At 36.1% G+C, this 24,588-nt stretch overlaps 1 protein-coding gene across 1 annotated transcript in view; it reads left to right on the top strand.

Moving 5' to 3' along the window:
- LOC149921088 (cell adhesion molecule Dscam1-like) overlaps positions 1 to 24,588 on the top strand; it is a 179,366-nt gene that overhangs the window by 117,695 nt on the left and 37,083 nt on the right. The window contains exon 4 of the mRNA XM_090163200.1: positions 23,268 to 23,420. Within this exon, the coding sequence (XP_090019326.1) occupies positions 23,268 to 23,420 (153 nt within the window). The remainder of the gene's footprint in view (positions 1 to 23,267; positions 23,421 to 24,588) is intronic.

The raw sequence follows: 24,588 nt of genomic DNA, 5'->3' as shown, positions 1-24,588 counted from the left end.
AACTTCTTATCGTCATTAAATGTGCATAACGCAGTAGGAACAGAGACTCTTACAGACATTTTTCTTTAAAGGTTACCCAATATAATGTAAGTTACTTACAAGGAGACTACCCGAGGTGTTTATCTCCGATTTGGTTCAAACTCGGGTGGTAAGTAGACCTTCATGTAACCTGAAAATCCCTAAAAGGGTGGACAAGAATGGGCTTTTGTTTTGCCATGGCAACCAAAAATGTTTTTAACAACTTAAAAAGTGATTACTCGTATTTACCCAATATATGTATATTTTCTCATATTTACCAAAATTGACGTATATTGGTCCAAATGTACCAGATTTAGCCATGATCGGAATTATTTATCTAATTGATGAACCTTTTTTAAATTTTTTTAAAAATATTGTTAGGGGGGACCCTTAAAATCTTCGATTTTCCCATGTTAATTTTCATAGAGAAAATCAGTTTTTAAGTTGTGAAAAACATTTTTGGTTGCCATTTCAAAACGAAAGCCCATATTTGTCCACCCTTTAAGGGATTTTCAAGTTACATGAAGGTCTACTTACCACCCGAGTTTGAACCAAATCGGAAATAACCACCTCGGGTAGTCTCCTTGTTAGTAGGGAAACTAGGAATGAGACGACAGACTTCTCATCGTATAGGTCAATCATGAGTTCTCTAGTATAGAGAAATATCGGCGTGACGTATGCCGACGTCACCCATGCTTTATTCCTATAGATAAAAACTGCCGTCAAAATGGCGGTCATAGCCCAAAGCTGCAGAGCGATACTACTCTATTGTCGACCATTACAAAAATGGACCTGAAACTTTGAAAGGGTCCTATTTTTTCTTCGCCATTAACACGTAAATACTTGGCCAACAAATTCGTGTTAACGCTAGAATGTAATTGATTTATCGCTTGAAGAGGTTAATTGGAACCATCAAGCTCTCGTGTGATGCCGCCATATCGGCTCTCGAAGGCGAAATTGCGTTTGCCCAACGTGACTTCTGAAACATTTTCAATGCGTGTTTACGCATCCTGGAACTTATACGAGACAGAGAGAGTTTATAGTTCCATCGTAATTTCTAAGCGCCGAACACGGCCAAGTATAAAACCGACGGATTAATCGGAATTCTGATTTCTGGACTAAGCTAATTGGAATTCCTTCGAGTAGCGGAAGATTTCACAACAGTCTTGCCAGTTTAGAGTACTAACTTCAGAGTGCCAGTGCTGGGCATTTTTCGGAAATCCATTCTCAGCTCGCAAGCCACTCGTGTTAACCTGACGCTCATTACAAGAGTGGTTCAGATAAAGTTTATCTCATATCTGATCAGATTAATCGTGTTAACTGATAGCTCAAGGATGGGTATTGTTTTTAAATCCATTCTTAGCTCACAAACAGCTTGTGTTAACCTGACAAGCGCTCACACTCATCAGATGAGCGGTTCAGATAATATTTATCTAGTATGTAGACAGATTAATCGCTTTTACTGATAGCTCAACACTAACTCCAGTGATGGGCATTTTTTTAAATCCATTCTTAGCTCACAAGCCACTCGTGTTAACCTGACACGTTCTGACGCTCATCGCAAGAGCGTTTCAAATAATATGTATCTCATATAAATACAGATCAAATGTGTTTAGTGATAGCTCATCATTATCTCCAGTGAAAGGCATTTTTTTAAAATTCCTTGTCAGCTCACGCGCAGCTCATGTTAAGCTGACATATTCGTATCTCGCGCTCTTCTCAAGAGCTCTTAGAGAATGTCTCTCTCTCACTCATATCTACTCAGATCAAACGTTTTTACCTATAGCGCATCTCTTTCTTCGCTAATTTTATCTTATTCACTTAATTCGAATTTATAACAGCTAAAGCATTTTCACGCTCGCCTCTATAAAAAGTAGTATATGGCACTCATCACAATTCTTTAAAAATACCGGAATTTTCAAGAATTTTAATATTATTTCCTATTTATTCAACAAATAAAGTGTTGTAGTAGGCTAAATAATGTAAAATCAAATTAAAATTGTAAATTGTAATGCCCAGAAAACCCCAATTTTAGGCAATTTCTTATTCGCCAATCTCAGTTTGTGAAAAGTTTAAGAGTAAACCTTGAATTTGGAATACGTAAAAAGATTTATGTAGCGGCTTTCGAAGTACTACGGCCCGAAAGCCTCCGAATATTTTAATTAGATTAAATATTTTATTTCCATGAAGTAGCAGATCTATTTTTCACAAATCTTTTTACTTATTTAAGAGTAAACATGACAGCTCAGCTTTTCTCCTGCTCAATATATCTCTGAGTAAAGCGCTCATTTTTGTTCCAGTTCCAATAAAAAAAGACGCTTACCTCTCGCATTTAACCAACCTTAAATTTGCTTTCTGAATCATCTGGCTCAATAACAGCTCTGCTCCAACTGTCTCAATTATTTTCACTCTCGCGGCTCATTCTCATTCCAAACCCACCGACCTGCTCTGAAACGAGAGGAGTGCCCCCATTACTGCTTAGCGGGCGCGAGCGGTTCCTTGTTAAGTCGATCTTTGTAAAACTCCAAAGCGATATATAATCGGGGAAATATTCATGGTAGCTCATAAATAAGGCATGTAAACCCAACGGGACGGTTAATTAGACTTTAAGATACACCCCGAGATACCGCGCGCCGCCAAGTCTTAACCGATATCGAATCTAGATTCCTTTGCGTCTCGCACTAATTGGGATCTTGAACAAGGCGTTCGAAAGGGTAGAGAAGGCCCTTAAAAGCGTGGGCAAAGGGTACAGGAATTTAGATAGCTACTACAAACGGATGCCCGGTGGACTGCGCCTATAGGATAAACCTATTATTATGTTTCATAAGTTTGTCAGTTTGTCCAAACAGGTCTTTATCCTGCTATGACGCTGGGGGGGGGGGGGGGGGTAGCACTTTCGCCTCACAGCGAGAGGAGCCGGGTTCGATCCCAAATTGTTGCACTGGGTGAAAACTCGGAACCTACTCTTCTTGCTGCGTTGAGTTTGGGAATTGTCTCACCTCTGGCTAAAGGTGTTTTACCTTTGGGCTTGCGTACCATATAATATTGTGGGTCGAAAGCCAGTTACCGTTTCCTGCGTTATTGCATAGGCCCGTGCTCGGATAATATATTGAACTAATTTCTGGTATTTTAGTACGATAATTCCGGTCACTGGGTTCTCTCGTATCTGGATCCCGTTCCCCAGCCAACGGTGAGGTTTCAATTTTCAGGAGTCAAAACCTATAAAAAATATGGCGTCCAAAAATGCAAATTGTTGGGTTATCACAAATTCGGGATGTCGTTTATTATTTAGCATTTTGAACGAATTTTAGTTTTCAGAATTTAACGAAAATTTATTAATTTAAATGGTTTAAATATATATAACATTAATAACTGATAGTTTTTTGGAGATAACAGAAATTGTCGCACCTCTAAGGAGAAAAAACACGCAACTTAAAATAAATGATCAAGCTTCTACCCACGTTAACTGTGACGAGGAGCACGTGTTAGGCCTAATGACGTTCTCTGAAGATAAGCAACTGAAACCTTTATGTGGAATCTTCTTATAAACCAATGCTACAGTGGATCGTTTTATTTGAATGGGTGCCACTAGAGTAGTCTTTGATTGTACCATTTGGTTAATTTGGGAGTCGATTTCTTGGGTTTGAAAGTACGGTACTGGTCAAGTGACCGTTAGAAGGTAATTGTCCCATTACAACTAATCGTTACAGATAAGAAACTCGGTAGAAACCCTTCTGTTTGTAAGTGACAATCGCCTTGGTGAAAACTAACTAACAAGTAAGTACTACTATGAAGTTCAGTAGAGATAAACCTCGTGTTCCTCTATTGGCTTTGCAAAGCCGTATTTAAATATAATAAATATTAGACTTAGGCTACAGATATAAACCAGTTGGGGTGATTTTCAACTGGTTGGTTGAAACATTTGCTTCAAACTTTTCGTTTAATTAGACTCCGACCATTTTGACAACAGATTAGACCTTTCCGCGAAGACTCGCAAATTTATTTAATTGATTTATGGTTATTTGGTTCTAGGGGGTTTTATTTTGACTAACGAACAAGTCAGTCTAAAAATTGTTTGGCCCTTTGATCTTAACTAGTTTTTTCGCCTTAAAAGCCTACCTACCGACGTATCACGTATAATATTAAATAAAGTTTAGTTTTCTACTTTCAAAGTTGCTATTATTGAAGCTTTTGCGTCGGTTAAAGTTCTCGCATTGGAGACCAAGGCTGGCGTTCGTCGTTCTATTAAGAAAATAACACGAATGGCCAGTGAGCCAGCCAGCCAGCCAGCCACTCTTGCAAAGGCTATAGCTTTTGGTTCTCAAAGTGAAAGTAAAAGTATTAAGCGATCCTTTTCTAAATTAATAATAAAAATCGAGAAATTGAAGCCTGTTTTGGCACTATTTTAAAATAAATTTTTGAATAAATGAAAACCTCCAAAAATGCACGTAAGTGTATGTACGAGGTTTGGGAACTAAAACAATTCAGTAAATGTTTTTAGATACATAAGTTACGATAATTTCGATCTCAGTTTACAACGAAATCTATCCCGATATTAATTTTCGCGGCAAACGATCCCGATACATTCAAAAGCGTCATTCATTCATAATAAGCTATAAATCAATTAAATATGAGCTTCGCAGTAGCGGCCGTTGGCGATGGATGGTCTATTGAATGGAAGAGGGCGCTATCGCCTATAGAGTGTAGTTTAGATAAAGCGATACGAAATGCCACAAACCTATGTTTAAACATATGGTTTCAAGTTCCGTCGATAATGCGCGCCTATCAATCGTCCAATCCGCCCGAGAGATATTGATATTGCAGGCACGCGTCTGGAAAGGCCGGGGCCTGTTCGGGCCTGCCTCTGCGAATTTTCTGAGAAGTGAGGATGTATTCGCACTACGCAATATTTATCGCCCAACTTGTCTAAGGATTTATCACACTTACGAGGAGTGTACCCGAGGTGTAAATCACCGATTTTGATGAAACTCGGGGGGTATGTAGACCTAGGGGTAATATGAATTTTCACCAATGGAAAAGTTACGTTGGGCTTCCTTTTTTATATGGCAACCTAAAATGTTTTTGACAACACAAAATGAAAAAATCTACATTTAAAAAAGCATGGGATTTTCTCGGTTTCCCGGGGGGGGGGGGGGGGAAGGGGTACCCTCTGAAAATTTTTGAAAACTCAAAAAAATTAAAAATTTAAATTTCAACTAAAATGCTAAACTTGAACAATTTTGGGTGAAATTCATCAAGGACCCAATGGCGTAGCTGAGAACTCAGAGGCCCCCCGCAAAAATCTCTATGAGGCCCCCCTTTTTATTTTTTTTATGGTTAGCGGGGGCCCCACCCGAAGCTCGAGGCCCCCCCCGCTCCGCGGGCCCTGCGGACCATCAGCTACGCCACTGGAAGTACCCTCCTGTGAAACGGTGAAAATCCCATGCTTTTTATATGTAGATTTTTTCATGAGAAAAAATAATAGAAACAACGAAATCTAAAAGTGCACAAGATAATTTATTTAAAAGAAAACTAACCCGACTAGTTTCGGACAGCGTTACTGGTCCATCATCAGGGGGAATAACCGATTTACAACGTTTACACTCTTTTATAAGTTTACAAATAAGAAAATAATCCGTGGGGGGATTAATTAGAACGATATATTTTTCCAAAGGTTAACAAATTCTACTCCAGGTCCTAAGTCGCGATTTAATATTTTTCACCCACTTTTTTAATCAGGACACCCTATATCTCAAAAAATGTCATCTTTTTATACTTTAGTGTATAGAGCGTTACATATTACTTCGAACGAAACACATCTACAATCTTAATTAAAGTTTTTAAAACTAGTGGCCATAGACCGAGGTTATCCCCCTGATGTTGTAGACAAAGCTTATAACAAATTTGTAAACTCTAATGACGTAGCTAAACGAACCACGCTTAAACCTTTTGAAGAAAATCTCCCATTTTATTCTACCTTGTCATCAACAATTGCTAATAATCTAAAAAATAAACTAAATTGTAATATCGCGTTTAAACCTCTAAATAAAATCGTAAATAACTTAAAATCCCTTAAAGACCTAGTTGAACCAGAAGATAAATCAGGCATCTATTCAATTCCACGCGAATGTGGTAAAGAATACATTGGCCAAACTGAAAGAAATATTAAAAAACGCGCAAAAGACCACTCCGCAGACGTCAGATTACAAAGATGCGAAATCAGCTTTAGCCACACACGCTTTTAATTTAAATCATAAAATTAATTTTGACTCGTTGAAACTTAAAAAACATTGTAAAAATCGAATAGACCTAGATATTGCTGAAGCTTATTACATTAAAAAATGGGTGAAAAAATATTAAATCGTGACTTAGGACCTGGAGTAGAATTTGTTAACCTTTGGAAAAATCTATTGTTCTAATTAATCCCCCCCCCCCCCGATTATTTTCTTATTTGTAAACTTATAAAAGAGTGTAAACGTTGTAAATCGGTTATTCCCCCTGATGATGAACCAGTAACGCTGTCCGAAACTAGTCGGGTTGTTTTTCTTTTAAATAAATTATCTTGTGCACTTTTAGATTTCGTTGTTTTTATTATTTATTCTCATACTTTTGTGCAAGTCGCTAGACAACTAATTAAATAGATTTTTTCATTTTAAGTTGTCAAAAACATTTTCGGTTGCTATAGCAAAACGGAAGCCCAGCGTAACTTTTCCCTTGGTGAAAATTCATATTACCCCAAGGTCTATATACCCCCGAGTTTTATCAAAATCGGTGATTTACCCCTCCTGTACACCCCTCGTTAGCTCTTAAGTGGAAATGCCCATAACCTTATTGACAAACAATTTGATAAATATTGATTTAAATATTATAAAAATGTATACAGGGTGTTTCAAAAGGTTATGCAAATTTTTTAAAGAGTAGGGAGTGAGTTGAGAAGTTTGCCTGTTTTTCCCCATTTTACTAAGGTGAGTTAAAAAAGCGCCAGAGAGCTTCGAAGTGTGGCCTACTATTCCCTGGAAGTAGGCTGAAACAAGCGCAAAACCAAGCAGCCGGGAAATGCGAACATTAAGGTTTGGGTTCGTGTGATAGGTAAAAAAGGATTTTTTAAAGAAATCGAGTAACCAGCGTAAAAAATGTAGACTTAAAGAGGATTTAAAGTCCCTGCTGCTTGGTTTTGCGCTTGTTGCAGCCTACTTCCAGGCCACACTTTGAAAATGCTGAGGTTTGACTGGTGTAAACGGCAAACGGTGACAAAAATTATCTAAAAAGTATCATTTGAATTAATAAATATATTAAATTTTCCATAATATTACCAGGTAATTTGGTTCAAATCTATTATCTTTAAATATTGGGAAGTAAGTCTAACACGTTTTAGTTGGTCAACAGTGTTTTGTTAACATTGCTGGCTCGTGTGATAAATGAAAATTAATAAAATGAGGTTTAAAATGTATTTAAAAATTAAAATATCACAGCCACCTGTTACTTGATCACGCACAAGCAACATTGCTTATGTGGTCGAAGGTGGTGCCTTGGGTAGTAGCTCTATTTAAATAAAAATAAAAAATAGTAACTTCTTAAGAATCGAAATGACGTTATTTTTTAAATGTATAGAATTAAAATAATATTTCAAGAATGGGAACTCTTATTCGAGCCAAGGCTTAAAATCAAATCAGCGCAGGGATTAGCGTACCACTGCACTAGCTAATATCCTACTTGTTAACCCCGCCCGTTTCTATGGAAATTGTCGAGGCCAGCCAAGTGTTCCTTAGACATTCCTAGTGAATACGTATGTAATTTCCTGCTCTTATCGCAGTCGTACGCGATATTTCCGGTTTCACGGTGAAAAGGACATATTAGGCGTCTGAAGGCTTATTCACACGAGCCAACTTTTTTACCCAAAACATTTTTTCTCCAGTTCACTAAACACGTAGCATTTTCGTTCACTAATCCACAAAATTATTCAGATTTCCTAAAAAATTGCTCTACTACTACAAAATATATGATTTTGCATTTTTAAGGGAAATTAATGAGAAAATACCATTTAGTTTTGTGTAATCGAAAGGTAATTATTAGATTTAGGTATTTTAGCTGTACCTCGGTCATAAAAACAGTTCGTTCTTCAAAGCCTTTCCAACAAACCATGTTTACGTTGTCATCCAGTTGTGGTAATTATTCTCAAAGTCACACCAAGAATGTATTTATTTCTACTCAGGGAGAATGAATATGTCGAGATTATTTTTAGCGTTTCTCCAATTCCACTCGTTGGGGCCCTCGGTATGCTGCAATCTTATTGGTTCACAAAAATTACGTTTTTCGACGCGATTAACGCTGCGAGGACGCAAAAAATAAGACCACCTCCATCCCCCTCCCTTAGCGTGACGGGGCTAGGGCCCGAGGGGCTAACCACTCTTAGAAAGTCTGTACACCGGATTACGCTTAGATTAGCACTGCCAAAGGCAGGGACTTCAAAGATTACGCGTAATCCCATTAGTACAGTCAAAGGTACGGCTCTGTACACCGATTACGCGGAGTGATCAGCCCCTTGTTAGGGCCTCAACGTGTCCGTCGATAGTCTCGACATATGCACATTTCCCCTGAGTATAAATAAATACATTCTTGGTCACACAGAGCAGAAAAACTCGGTTCGCTGACCAACAATCAGTGTAGCAGCATCCATGAGGCCAAAGGCCCAGAAGGGGGGCCCACGCGACACAAACGCAGGGTGACAATTCTTCCTTTATTTAACCATTTTTCCTATATTTTCCTATAATTAGATATTATTTTGTATTTCGCCCGTATTTTTCCAATTTCCCGCGTGCCTAGTTCGCTTTTCGTAAAACAGATGGCGCTCAATGTACTAAATCCCTTTGATAAAATGTAAACTGCTTCTCCAAAGAACTGCACTGAACAGAGTTAAGAATATCGTCATATGCTTAAAAGAAGTTCCTTTTATATTAAAACAAATTAGAATTTTATTTATGAAAATTTTCATATATTTTCCTGTATTATCAAAGAAAATAATCTTATATTCTCCTATAAATGGACTGTTGAATTTCCTATATTCCTATAATTTTTTTAGTGTGGTCACCCTGCAAACGATATTTCCGGAAAACGTTGAGACGCGTGAATCGGTTCAGCCGGTGTGAACGAACCGTCCTCACCTATGGAGATATTGAAATAGGAATCGTGAAGAAAAGGTCTAATTTTCCGCGCGGAAGGCGAAGATGCAACAACTTCCTGACGCGCGAGAGGAAGCGGCAGAGGGAAATCATATTTCGGAAGCTCACTCGGTCGGAAGTGACACGGCCCTCCCCTCAAATCAATATCAGTCCGCGTTCCGGAATCGAAAACACACACCAGTCCATGATCCGAGGGGCTTTGTGTGTTTAATAACTTTGGTGGCTCTGAAAAAGCGGCCGAGACGGCCAGCTCCGGAAGAGCGCCTTTATATGAGCCATAAATTATGAGCTCCGGCCCTTCCCCGCTCGTTTCCCGGCACCAAGTGTTTGTAAGGACGGACGTCTGAGGGAGCATTCTCCCCCGATTCTTACGAGCAAAATGACGCAACTGCAATCTTCAGCTTTTACGCGTGGCGCCAAAAATACTTCTTTCTACGGTTTCTACAGATTTCCAATTTAAAGGATCACAATTTTCAAGGTTAAGATGTCATTCTGTTTTAAGTTGTTATTTGTTAATACATTTCAATATATTTTCGTTAGAAAATTTTTTAAGGTTGAAAAAAACATATTCAATTTCGTGATCACCACTTTCAAGGTCGAGATCACCATTTTTAAGGTCTTGATCATCACCACTTTTAAGGTCGAGATCACCACAAGGTCGAGGTCACCATTTTTAAGGTCTAGGTCACCATTTTTAAGGTCTAGGTCACCATTTTCAATTTTGAGATCACCATTTTCAAGATCGAGATCACCTTTTTTAAGGTCGTGATCACTACTTTCAAGGTTGAGATCATTATTTTCAAGGTCGACGTCACCATTTTTAAGGTCGTGATCACTACTTTCAAGGTTGAGGTCACCATTTTCAATTTTGAGATCACCATTCTCAAGGTGATTAAAATCATAATAAATATCAAAATATTAAAATCCAACTCAGAATTTTAAAAATATTAAAATCCAACTCAGAATTTTAGTAAAATATTAAAATTTAACTCAGAATTTTAAAAATATTAAAATCCAACTCAGAATTTTAAAAATATTAAAATCCAACTCAGAATTTTAGTAAAATATTAAAATTTAACTCAGAATTTTAGTAAAATATTAAAATCCAACTAAGAATTTTAGTAAAATTTTAAAACACAACTCAGAAATTATGTAAAATATTAAAATTGGTTTGAGCCATATATTTCACTAATTATTTAATGGTTTAAATTCGCAAAATCAGTGTTTATAAAAAAAATTGGATTAAAACTTGAATTTTTAGCAACAGAGCAATCAGCCTCAGTTTTCATTTAGCAAAATATCCAAATCACCCTAATTTTTTTAAATTCATTGAAAACATTGTTTATTAAAATTTCGTAATCACACTCGGTTACTCAGAAACATATTGAAATCAGTGTCAGATTTGTTTTGACAAAAATTTCAAGGTCAACCTCATTTTTAAAATTAATATCGGGAAATCGAAGTTAGAAATTAGATAAATATCAATAGAATAAAATTAAGAGAAACAATTTTAATTACGTAATAATTTAATCCAATTGATTTTATACGTGAGTAGCCTCAAGAATGTATTTATTTCTACTCAGGGAGAATGAAAATGTCGAGATTATTTTTAGCGTTTCTCCAATTCCAGCCGTTAGGGCCTCCAGTATGCTCCTCCGCTTTAATAAAATCAAATAATACTGCAATCTCATTGGTTCTTAAAAATTACGTTTTTCGACAAGATTAACGCTGCTGCGAGGACGCAAAAAATAAGACAGCCTCTCCCCCCCCCCCCTTTAGCGGGACGGGGTTAGGGCCTCAACGTGTCCGTCGATAGTCTCGACATATTCCTTCTCCCTGAGTATAAATAAATACATTCTTGGTAGCCTATTAATAATATTAAACTTAATTGATAAATATCCTTAGCCTTAGGCAAAACGGGTTTCTTGGACCTGACATATTTTCGCTCTAAGCTACCCTACGAACTGTAACTCCGGTCGGGGGTTCTGCCTGGGGGGGCAGGCTAAAGCCCTTTCCCTAATAGACTCGCCATTTCCCCGGAAGGATTTATGGCAGCTGGCTGTGGTTGTTTATATCGAACGCGACTGCCGCCCAAATAACTCTCACGGCGAATGGATGGAAACTAAGCCTCGGTCGGTTTTTGCGTCTCGCGTAAGTAGTGATTCTTGCTCCGGCTGGCTGCATTACGAGATGATTTAATTTTCACACACTGTTCTCGAGCGCGTTCTCTCCGTAGAATGGGAGCTAATGCGTTCTTGTTTTCCTACGAAAGGCTTTATGGCTGTAATCATTCGCGGTTAAAGAGCCTTGTTTTATTATACAGTTTCGGATATTTAATGGACTATCGAGGCTGATTTTTAGCCGAAATGGGATTACGCTTAAGTGCAAAATGTGGCAGACAACGAGAACCGCGCCTTATAATCAGGCTGCCGATTTCCGAGTTCCGGTTTTTCCCGCTAGGTTCCGCCACCTCGTAAAGAGACCTAAAGCTCCTGATGACTTTTCCGTAATATACACACCAAAATGGACGGAATCAGGATTGGCCCTAATCATCAGAAGGGTTTCCAGATTGGCCCCTATGTTACGAATAGGCTCGGGATGGACCCTTTTGTTCAGGCAAGGTTCGTACACGACCTGGAAGACCTGGAATAGTCAGGGAATTTTAAAATGACCCCAAAAAGATTCGGCAAATAAATTTTTGAAAGATGTATTAAAAATGCATAATAAATATTTTTCAAGATTTTACCTCAAACTATAAATTAATTCTACAAAATTGGTCAGAATAATTTTGCGATTTGGTCAGGGAAAACCTGGAAATGTCAGGGAATTCAATTCCGGAAATTTTGTACGAACCCTGTCAGGGTATGCTCAGGATGAACCCTATTGCTAGGAATAGGCTCGGGGTTGAATATAATGTTCCTAAAGGGTTCTGGATTGCTCAAAATGTGCAGTATTGCTTCATTAAGGAAATAAATGTCAAGAATAGAATAGAAGACGTTAAGAATTGACCCTAATATTCAGAATGGGTCCCAGATGGATTATAATATTCAGTACTGGCTCGGGAAGGAACCAAATATTCACAATGGGATTCGCAGAAATGTTCAGAATAGGTTCAGGATGTATAGCAATCAGCTAGGCTAATACCCAAGGCACCACCTTAGGCGTAAGTCATCAAGTGACTTTTAAAGCTATTAATTCAGCTGGCCGGGTTACAATGCGTAGGAGGGTGGTGTTAAGCCCGTCCTGCCACGCTCGGGGGAAACCTCTTTAAACAGTGGGGAGATAACTTTCAAACTCAACGCAGAAGCAGCTGTTCCGAGTTATCACGCAGCACCACAAGTTGGTATCGAACCCGGCTCCTCTTGCTGCGAGGCGAAAGTGCTACCCACTCTGCCACCCCACTTGAAAAACGTTCAGATGTCGAAATTGCCTTCAGAACAATCTAGCAATAGACGTGTGTTAAAAAGATTTGAAACGCGGAATGTCTGATGCAGTGGCGTATCCAAAGGGCAAATAAAGTATCCCATCCTGGAAATTAACTTTGTTGAAACTCAGGGGTTAGGTCGACCTAGGTAGTATGAAAATGGCCGAAGGGAAATGTTGCAATAGGCTTTAGTTTTGCCATGGCAACCGAAAACACAGGCCTATTAGATTAAAAAACTAATAGGAAGAGTCAATAGCTAAATGAGCCAGATTGTGGTTTCAAAAAGAGTGCCACGCCTCATGACCCCCGAAATGTGAAATACTGTATTTCAAAACGATGAATAGGGTGAAACGGTTCGGCACATTGGCCAGCAAGGTCGCCAGATCTTACGTAATTTAAATAGCCATTAATAATTTAATGAATTAATTTAATTTTGTCGCCATTGTCTCCTCGATTTTTCAGCGGTGTTTTTTGCATTAAACACCAGATTATCAAATTTCTGACTCATAAAGTTACACTACTCTCCCAATGGAATTCAAAAAAGTTATTTTAGTTGGCCCAACTTGTCACTGTATTTTGTCAGTGAATAAGACGCCAATTTTTTTCGCGCCAACGCTATTTGTACGTTTTCGGTGACGCTCTGCATTTTTGTCATTGGCAATTTTCTTATAGCACCTAGCGGTTAAAATTTATATTTTCAAAAAACGTGAAAATATTTTTCGCTTTAGATGCAATGTTGGTAGAAAGTGTCCCCCGGCACGTATAATGTACAGTACAAATTTAAACTTTCTAGAAAAAAATCACTTTTTCGAGCAAAACAAAACACCCTGTATACAAAAATTAATAGTCGAATTCCTAAGATTTTTGGAGAAATCTAGGGTTAGTGGGAACAAAACATGCAAAATGATTTGGAGTATAATACCAGGGAGGATTTCTGTTTCCAGACCAATGATTTAAACAAACACAGATCTTTTCTAAAACGGCAAGTCTCTTTATCGTGTCCACCATTCAAGCACTCGGCCTAATTCACGTTACATAATAGCGAACGTGTAGCGTTTTCTCTGTTTTTCTATACACCAGAATACGGTTATCTTACCAAAGAAGACAAAAGCCAGTTGCAGCGTATCAAAAAAAAGAAACAAGCTACCAAAAAGCGAAAATAGTTCGGCGCTTAAGTCGTCATCTAAATTCGTCAAAACGAAAATATGATGAAAGAACGTACTATTGATATTTAAATATTTATTTACTTTAATATATATATATATTTCTTTATTTTATAACATTATATAAAGTTTCTTAATTTTTGATGAAATATATATTTCATTATAAGGTTTATAATTTAATAATATATATTTCATTATAAGGTTTATAATTTAATAATATATATATTTCATTATAAGGTTTATAATTTAATAATATATATATTTCATTATAAGGTTTATAATTTAATAATATATATATTTCATTATAAGGTTTATAATTTAATAATATATATATTTCATTATAAGGTTTATAATTTAATAATATATATATTTCATTCTTAATTTTATGAATGAATAAAATATATTTAATTTTTAATTCTATAAGGACATCGCACTTCTTCTATGGGATTTGGCTTTCGACCGATTTTTTTTCAAATTGAAACATGTTGTTGGGCTTGATCAAAGGAGCAAAATTGACCATTGCCATTTTTCCTAGCTCCTATAGTTTGGCCAGTAGCAGTGGTCAAAAGTGGACGAAACTTAGTATATATATATATATAGTCTATTTGTTAAAAGAAGTCTCGGCCCATCGCTTAGCCACGGCCGTCTCGAGATCGCGCTCTATGTTTGCGCGTCGCTAGTCCGGGCTCACTATCAATAGAGGTTTCTTGCCGAAATTCCGGGTGCTTTCCAAAACCGAGCGTTGTATTTGGTTTCGTTCTGTTCGTACGACGTTCTGATCGCACGATGAACGAACTCAGTAGATAAATAGTTGAAGGGAATATAACCTCAGGTATTTGGTGTGGAACACCAACTTTTGCAGATCTGGCCGCTCTTGCCTTTGCCTTTAGAAATGTTTGGCGCCACTGTACAGGGGAATTTGAAAAATTGACGGGGTCTTCCACAAAGATTGCTTTGCGGGTTATATTCCCTTTAAGTATTGAATCTTAACTGTCGTGTGACCGTGACTTTAACCGAGTATGTGCTGTATCGATAAATAAGTGTTTGATCTGTTGTTGAGTGACTGTTTCTTACCTATGAGCGAGTGTTGAATGTGGGATTCAACGAAACGGTTAATAATATATATTCCGATTTCTTTAGTATTTCTTTTATTTTATTATTGCTCATAAAATATTGAATAATAAATAATTCCAAGTTCGAAAATTCATCGAATAATAAGATGCGAGAAAAGAAATAATGAAGTAGAGGTGTAAAAATCTTGGCAAGAAAACTCTATTGATAGTGAGCCCGGACTAGCGACGCGTGAGCGTAGAGCGCTAACCGATGGGCCGTGACTCCTTTTAACAAATAGACTATACTAAGTTTTGTCCACTTTTGACCGCTGATACTGGACAAACTATAAGAGCTACGGAAAAATGGCAATTGACAATTTTGCTCCTTTGATCAAGCTTAGCAACATGTTTCATTTTGAAAAAAATCTGTCGAAAGCCAAATCCCATAGAAGAAGTGCGATGTCCTTTGATAAAATAAATATTTCATTGTTAATTTCATAATTTAATATAATAAATATTTCATTGTTAATTTCATAATTTAATAAAATAAACATTTGATTGTTAATTTCATAATTAAATAAAAAGAATTTCTTTGTTAATTTCATAATTAAATAAAAATAATTTCTTTGTTAATTTCATAATTAAATAATATAAACATTTCATTATTATTTTCATAATTTAATAATATAAACATTTCATTATTATTTTCATAATTTAATAAAATAAACATTTCATTATTAATTTAATAATTTGATAAAATAAATATAGTATAATAATTTAATTCTTTAGTTACGCTTTTAAATTTAAGCACCAGTCCCTCTAGCACAGACAGCGAAGAAGCGAAGCGAAACGCCATCTGCCTACTCTCCCTCTATGTGAGACCCGTCTACCTCCGTCAATGGTGTCCACAAAAATGAAGTTGATCAAATGGCGCCCCTGTATCCGAGTATAACTCCGGCGGCATCAAGGAGGCGGCGGGCTAAAAACGGCAGGAATGAAAGGATATATTCGTAAGTTGGAAGCGATCTCCGTAATTCCCCGAAGGACACAAACAAAACAGAAAGATAAACCCGAAAGAAACGCGAAGGCACTCGCCTCATTGCGGCCGACTCTCTCTCTCTCTCTCTCTCTTTGTAGATGCAACATCGCGATCGATGTCGACATGGATCAAACGCACGCACGTGGGGAGCTGCTTCTTTACTCTTTGCTTGTTTTGGAAACATGATTTGGTGTTTTCTCTCGTTTGGTATTACCAGAAGAAAATAGGGGGAAGTACGCTTCTAGTCAGCTTTGGAAAGGCGTCACTTTTCACGAATTTTCGCGCCAAAACGGTTTGGCGGGAAATCGCGGATGAATACATCGTTTAAAAAATCAATTTTTCTTAAATAGAACAATTGTAACATAATGTCCTTCTCATTCTCTGCTAATTGAGCTAAGGCGTATTTGCTTTCGTCGTTTATAGCCGAGTTGAATCAAAACAAAAGTGGAACTACTTTTTCAGTTTGGTTTATTATGCGTAAAAAGGCATTTTCGTGGGTCACACGACGACTTCTATGGCTCAAAGCTACAGATACGTACTTCCCCTATTTTCTTCTGGTATTACCCATATTTTGGCCGCCGCACGTTCCCCGCGCCCTCTAGGGGGAACAACGCGCCTTTATTGCGCCACCATGAAGCGATCCACTGGCAAACTCTTAATAGAGGTTAAGGTTGCGATTTTTAACGGCAATTTTAGATGAGTGAGGTTACGGCCTCGATATAATTCGTCAACGGAGAACCTAAAGATGCTGAGTCACTTTTCGCACTTCAAATCACTTTTTTTCAAGTTTAGTTACTAAAAATCAATTTTTTCAAGTTTAGTTACTAAAAATCACTTTTCAAGTTTAGTTACTAAAAATCACTTTTCAAGTTTAGTTACTAAAAATCACTTTTCAAGTTTAGTTACTAAAAATATTTTTTTTTTCAAGTTTAGTTACTAAAAATATTTTTTTTCCAAGTTTAGTTACTAAAAATAACTTTTTTCAAGTTTAGTTACTAAAAATAACTTTTTCTAAATTTAGTTACTAAAAATCACTTTTTCTAAATTTAGTTACTAAAAATCATTTTTTCTAAATTTAGTTACTAAAAATAACTTTTTCTAAATTTAGTTACTATTTATCACTTTTTTAGTTATTCCTAATATTTATCTTTAGAAAACCATCTTTTAAGGCGCATTGAAAGTGAACGGAACAAAATTAAAAACCAAAATAGATAAAAACAATTCTAGTCTAATTTGGTCTTTTCTTTAAAGTGATATAATTTCCAAAAGGGGATTTAGTTATTATTTTTATAGATAACAAGTCAAAACGTGTGTTAACATGTTATAACTGCAATAAAACAGTTTTCATTTTCCCCTTAAAAAGTTGGTTTTCCTAATTCATTAGTCACTTTTTTGTTACTTTGTTAGAAATTTTAGTCGCTTAACTCACTACAAGTTAATAATAATAATCAGCTAGGCTTATACCCAAGGCACCGCCTTAGGCCTAAGTCATCATGCGACTTTTGAAGCCCTTAATTCAGGTGGCCGGGTTACAATGCGTAAGAGGGTGGTGGCAAGTCCTGCATGCCACGCGAGCCAACAGCTCCCTACACTAACTATTACCGTTAACCTCCACAAGTTTTTATGGAAGGGGAAACCGAAGAGCTCGGGGGAAAACCCCTTTAACCAGTGGGGAGAGAACTTGCAAACCCAACGCGGAAGGATTTGTCCAAGTTTTCGCCCAGTGCCTCAAGTTGTGTTTGTTGCTCCAAGTTATTTTTCAGCTAGTTAATTAAATAAATAAAATATAGACGAACAAATCTATTCTTTCTGTTTTTTTTGTTTTTTTAGGGAGGGGGGGGGGAATGATGGACCTGAGAGTACCGCTATCCCCAATGGCACTTTGCCCTAAAAACCTTCTGGATCTGAGACGACGGAGTAGATTGAGACGTATTCTTTTTGTTTACCGACTTGTTTGGAGATCAAACGTTTCTTTTGAAACTCCCAAAGTAGAAATCAAATGGGTTATTTCGAGAAACGAGAGTGAACGTTTATTGAAGGGCACAAAGGCCGGAAGAAAGCGCGCGACGCGATGCGAAGGGACCCCGAAAACGTATATTGGAAAACCAATAACACCTTGGTGCACTCCTCGGTCTCAAAGTACTCTTTTCCGTTTCATATGTTCCGGAGAACGAAGGAATGCTCGCCCGTGAAGGACCGGCCGGATTTAGCGAATAGCTTTCTTAAGCCGCATTAGGCCTTGGCTACCGAAAAAACCCTTTAAGATAGACCATTTCGCTTTAGAAATTCCCGATAAAATTGCGACTTTTTCGTCCGGACTAGAGCCAGTCGGCCGTGAGTCATTTCTCCCAGTGGCGCCTCGTAGTGGAAAGTAAGTCAATGACCGAATCAAGGTATTGAAAATAAATTGTATAAAGATTTTCCCCGCGCCAAAATAAATAGAAAACGGAGAATTGGAACCTTTATTTCTACTTTACGCCGAAGTAAGTCGGAATGCGCGAACGTAAAGTGCCTTTAAGAAGGAAAGGTGCTTAAGCGCCCCGATCATCGTTTTTCGCTTTGTCTCGATTCTTTCTTTACAAATTATTTCATTCCTGAAAATTCGTAAACAGAAACTATGGGCCCGAAACACTGGCAAGTCCTCGTGGAATTCCAATTTATGTTTCGCGAAATATCCCGAATTTAGGAACCGATGAACAATATACTTTTGCCTTAAACTTATGATCGTGCATTTTTTCCATCTGCAATATACTCTACAAATTCATATTTCTCGAGAAAACGTTTCTTGAAAAATGCTTATACCATTTTCAAACGAAGCTAATAAAATCGGGTTTAGATTTTTAGTAAGCTAAATTTATTTATTTCCGTGGGCATCAAAGCTTTAATCGCGTCGAGAGACATCAGTTTTTTAGAGACAAGAAAGTTACCACGGTGACCACACTTTCTATAATTTGATAATTTTCCTATTTTTAGATATGTTTTTCGTACTTCATACATTTCTTTCAATATAGTTTCAAAGTTCGATAGAAGGCGCTCAAAACCAGCCCGCCTTTTACTAAAGCACTAATTTAATGAAGTTTTTATGGTTGGCTGGTTTTTTTAAATGATAATATAATATTACTTTTACATTTATTTATTCACAAAGTCTGTGATGTTTTCATATCAAATGAAGTATTACATTTAAACCAAAGTTCCTTTAAAAGCATACGCTTTATCTTTATTAAAAGTTACCCTTTAAATTCACCTGTATGTTCCTATAATATCCTATATTTTTCTAAAAATTTCTATACATTTCCTATTTTTCCTGTAAAAAGTTGGAGTAATAATTAAATTATTTTAGTATAAGAAGTAAACTCTAGTTTTCAAAAGTAAATTTTCTTTTACTTAATAATAATAATAATAATAATAATAATAATAATAATAATAATAATAATAATAATAATAATAATAATAATCAGCTAGGCTAATACCCAAGGCACCAACTTAGGCCTAAGTCATCAAGCTACTTTTAAAGCCATTAATTCAGGTGGCCGGGTTACAAGCGTGCACACGTCAGTCTCTGGTTTTTCGGTGACATTTTATGTCGGAGGCATGAAACAACAAAACCTCTTGTGACGTAAATCGCGTCAGAGAATTAAACTGGATGACCGGCCCCCCTTGATCCGAAACTTTAATATCAGTCACGACATCTAGCGGTCAATATTTCCGGCGGAAAACCGAAAAATCGGTGCCTTTGGTAGTGCTAACCCTTAGAAGTGTTTTCTAGTACGAACCCTTGAGAATTGGGAGTTCTTGAAATTCGAAAACGCGTTTGTTTTGATCTTGAAACAAAAGGGATGTCCTCGAAGTCGGTGAAAAAGGCCACATCCGCGTCTGATAAAAGTTTTGTTTGTTTAAAGGCCTAGTTTTACCCTAGAAGAGCTCAAACATCTTTTTAATCCTTCGACCTGAAGTTGTCTCAATCTTTTTTCAACAACTTCACTAGGCTGACAAATTCTCAGAATCTGAAGGGAAAACCTTTAAACGTATGGTTCATACAAACCTTGGAAATATCAGGGAATTAGATTGACGATAAAACAATTATTGGAAATATCAGGGAATTAGATTGTCATAAAATCATTCATGGAAATATCAGGGAATTAGATTGTCAATAAGAAATCGTTGAAATATCCGGGAATTAGATTGTCATAAAGAGTTCATGGAAATGTCAGGGAACTGGATTGTCATTAAAAAATCAATTGAAATATCAGTAAGTTAGATTTTCATTAAAAAATTCATGGAAATATCAGGAAATTAGATTGTCATTAAAGAATTAATGGAAATATCAGGAAATTAGATTGTCATTAAAGAATTCATGGAAATATCAGGAAATAATTTTTTCATTAAAAAATTCATGGAAATATCAAGGAATTAGATTGTCATAAAAATATTCATGAAAATATCAGATAATTATTTTGTCATTAAAAAATTCATGGAAATATCAAGGAATTAGATTATCATAAAAAAATTCATGGAAATATCAAGGAATTAGTTTATCATAAAAATATTCATGGAAATATCAGGGAATTAGATTGTCATAAAATAATTCATGGAAATATCAGGGAATTAGATTGCCGATGAAAAAGTCATGAAAAAATCAGGGAAGGAATTTTGGTTTTTTATCCTTTAAATCTATAATTTTGATGTTTGTGTTTTATAAATATACCCTTTTTATATTTTTATACAATAATTCTTATCTGTTTTAGGGAAAAAATTGGATTTATCTTAAATCAGTACCTGAAATTAATGAAATAACATGGAAATAACGGGAAATCAATTGAACATATGCTAATTGTACAAAGGCTAACCTGTTAATTAATGAAACTAGCCTTAAAGGGGAACGGCCAAGCTTTTCCAAATATGGCCTAATTTCCGTATCAAAAGATTAACAAGACGTTCAATATACTAACACGTACCTTTTTTTGTCTTGAAAAAATAGCTTTTGATGCGGTTTTCACCATACATTTTAGTTTTTAATGGGCTATAGGGCTATCTAACTGGTTAAAGCTTGACTGTTCCCTTTTAAGAAAGTTTTACGTAAACGGATTTTAGGGCTTCCGCCAGATTAAGTGATCTCTTGGAAGTAATATTAGATTAGAGTTTGGTTAAGAGGAAACACTGAGAAAGTGACATTTCCTACGAGTCTTTAAGTTATATAACCATGATTATCATTTATGAAACTAAAACTACAATTTGTATTTTCGATCCGGGTTCAAGCCTACAATTACTATTTTTTTTTAAATTATAACTAATAATATGGCGAGCATCAACTTCCAATTGGAACCAAATCCGCAAATCCAACAGTTCTCGAGATAGTTTTTGAATGACCTTGAAGACATGATTCAAGGTCATTTAATTTTAATTGTAAATGTCCCCGTGCACGAGGAACGTTGCATACAAATTTAAAAAATTCCAAAAAAACCTTTTTCAGTTAACATTTTTCGTTAAACAGAAGCTTAAGTCCCAGTTCGTGTACGTTTATTCCCATTCGACCAAAATCCCATTCGACCGAAAGAATTTTAAAATGTAGCCCAATTGGCGGGGTGATTTGGTATTTTATTTATTAGGTATGTACTATCGAAGATCCATATTTAGGTTAGGTTAGGTTAGGTTAGGTTAGAGTTGGTTAAGTTTACTATTTCAGTTTTGGTTCAGTTACTTTTCTTGACTAGGTGAAGATAAAAATATAATTCATGCTCATTCCATTTTATTTTCAAATAAATGCATAGTACAAAGATATTAAAATGGCATAGCTAAAGCCAATTTATATAGCAGCGTTCGGTCGAATGGGACACATAAAAGCGTTCGGTCGAGTGGGACTCATAAAAACCGCACGTTTCGGCCGAATGGGACTAAAGCGTTCGTGTAAGCAGCCGATTTTTAACTACAGTCCTATTTGGGGTTTTGTATGTATGACTTTCACGGACAGTGTAGCCGATGCCGCCGCCGAACTCCACATAACTCTCCAATAGTTAAGTCTGGAAGGGACAATAATGGCTCATTCGATACGAAATATCGGTTGGCCATTAAAAATTTTAGCGATCGTAGATCCAGAAGTTGGTCATATGACCAATTTAGAAATTTTACCCAATTTTGCCTAGAAATTCCGATACAATTACAGACATTATTAATTATAATTTAGATTAAAATTCTATTTCAGATTTGGCCGTTACCTCTTCGCGTTGATTTTCGTTCTGGTTATTATTATAATTCCTTTTGATTTGTTAACGTTAAAAGCTCTTCATTGTGCTAAAGTTACTGTTAGGTTGTTAATGGTGTTAAGGGACACGGTGGTTGATAAATCGTTGAGAAACTCTCCTTTGGTAAAAATGACTCTTATGGTCCTTGCAGCGTACTTATTAAGTTAATCCTTTCCCTCTTGTGATAATCCAATGTTATTAATGACGCAATTTTCCTGCCTTTATTTATTGGGGGGTTTCGCCTCGAAACTGTTGCGATGCAATTCTTCCGTTGCGGCGGTAATGAATCTTACGCTGCGATTTTTTGCGTTTATTATTTTAATGTAAGTCATTGTTCACCTTTTACTTTGATGCGCAAAATGTACTTAGCACAACAGGTTGATTGGATGTTTTCTGGTGTTTGGAAATCTGGTTCGATTTAGAATATTCTGTATATTTTATTAATTATTTTTCATATAAATACTTACCACTTGTTCGATTTTGATAAAACTTTATTTAATTATAACATTCAGTAGTATTTTTTAAATTTTAATTTTAATCTTTTGTTTGTTATTCCCAATTTTATAATTTTATTTTTTACTACTTTTTTAAATTGAATTATCACTTTTTATTGTTACAATTTTTTTTCAATCTACCAACTTTTTTTTAGTTATCACCTTTATCATTTCATTTATTTATTTTTATTATTTATTTTATTTACCACTTGTCAATTTATTTACCATCATTTACTGTCTGTTATATACCACTTCTGCACCTATATAATTTTATAACGTATTATTATTATTTATTATTTCTAGAAAAATTTCCAGAACATTTTCGGCAAATAATAAAAAAAAATTGAACCATAAATTACTTTTTAAGGGTTTTTAATCTTTTTATCTTTTTACCGATATAAAATGTCTAATAACAGTAAACATACTACAAAACATTAATAGTGTTACTTTGCTAAACAGTTTTAACTAGTCTCGATGTTTAGTTTTACTTTTTGATTCGAAAAACTGAGTTGAAAATGCCGCTTTATTTAAATTTGCAAACAATATATTAGACTAATCATGGAATGAAAACTTTATTTATGTTTCCGGAAAAATAAAAAAAACTCGGTCATTTTCCGCGGAAAATATTCTGACTTACAACACGAATTATTTATTTGCAGGCGAAAGGTACAGCGTATTTCCAAGTGGCGAGCTTCACGTCCGACGAGTGGACTCTGTTAGCGACAGCGACAAACGCTTCCAATGCCAAACGAGGCACCGCTTGACCAACGAAATCGTCACCAGCATCACCACCGGCCGAATCATCGTCAATGGTAACCTTCATTCGCGACTTGATATCGAATAAATTAATATATCGATTTGAACCAATGACCCGACAGAGGGCGTTGTAATACATAGGTACATATAGAGAAAGATAGCTCGGTCCAGACTGCGACAAACTAATGGATAAACGATAATACATTAGTTTGGCGTCGCCTCATTTTTCCGTTGGCAGCGTTCGGCGCTAGAAACATCTGTTACGCGGGCGTATAACATTACCATAGCGATACGATTGGTTTGATTTCCCTTTAAATATTACATATTAATGGCAATTTCGTTTCTCTTTCGCTAATATTAAATTAATAGGTTTCGCTTTTGAGGCGGCGGGCAGCCAACGCTCAATCGATAATTCAATATATTCTAAATACTTGAACGAAATTATAGGTTTAAGAAATGTTCTATCGAACGGTTTGCGAAAGTTGAAATCGACCCTGATTCTAAGCGGCAATAGAAGTGTGTTGGGAATAATTTAGTAATAAATTAAAGTAGGGGCTACTTGCAGGAAAAACTTTCGAGTCAATTACAATATTAAGTGGTGTATCTGTTCAAATATAAAATATGGTTTTGTTACAGTAATAAGTTGGCTTCGTTTAAAAAGTAACTTGCGGTCCAGGTAAATAATAACATTTAATTAACATAAAAAATCTGGTATTCATTTAGAAATAGATATTTGGTTTATTTAGATCAGAATATTGCGGATTTTTAATACGACCATAATATTTCGGTTTGCTTTAAAGTCTACACACGATTGTATAAACAGTTTTTTCTCCGCGACTTCAGCTCGTGCTCTATCTCTATAACAACAAGCCCAATTTTTCATCGATGCCCATTTACTTTTCTAACTCAATTTCCCATCGATGCCCATTTACTTCTCTAACCGAATTTACCATCGATGCCCATTTCCTTTTCTTACCCAATTTCCCATCGATGACCATTTACTTTTCTAACCCAATTTCCCATCGATGCCCATTTACTTTTCTAGCCCAATTTCCCATCGATGCCCATTTTCCTTTTCCAACAAAATTTTCCATCGATGCCCATTAAATTTCTAGCCCAATTTTCCATCGATGTACATTAACTCTTATCGCTCAATTAGCTTCATCCATTCCGCTATTCCCTCGTTGGCATATTACTTTATTTAGACTGACCTTTTTCACGGTG

This window comes from Leiobunum rupestre, chromosome 11 (assembly GCF_980474605.1).
Source record: "Leiobunum rupestre chromosome 11, qqLeiRupe1.1.hap1, whole genome shotgun sequence".
NCBI classification, from domain to species: Eukaryota; Metazoa; Arthropoda; class Arachnida; order Opiliones; family Sclerosomatidae; genus Leiobunum; species Leiobunum rupestre.
Note: the sequence above shows the minus strand (reverse complement) of the source record. Positions and strands in the feature narration are given on the sequence as shown.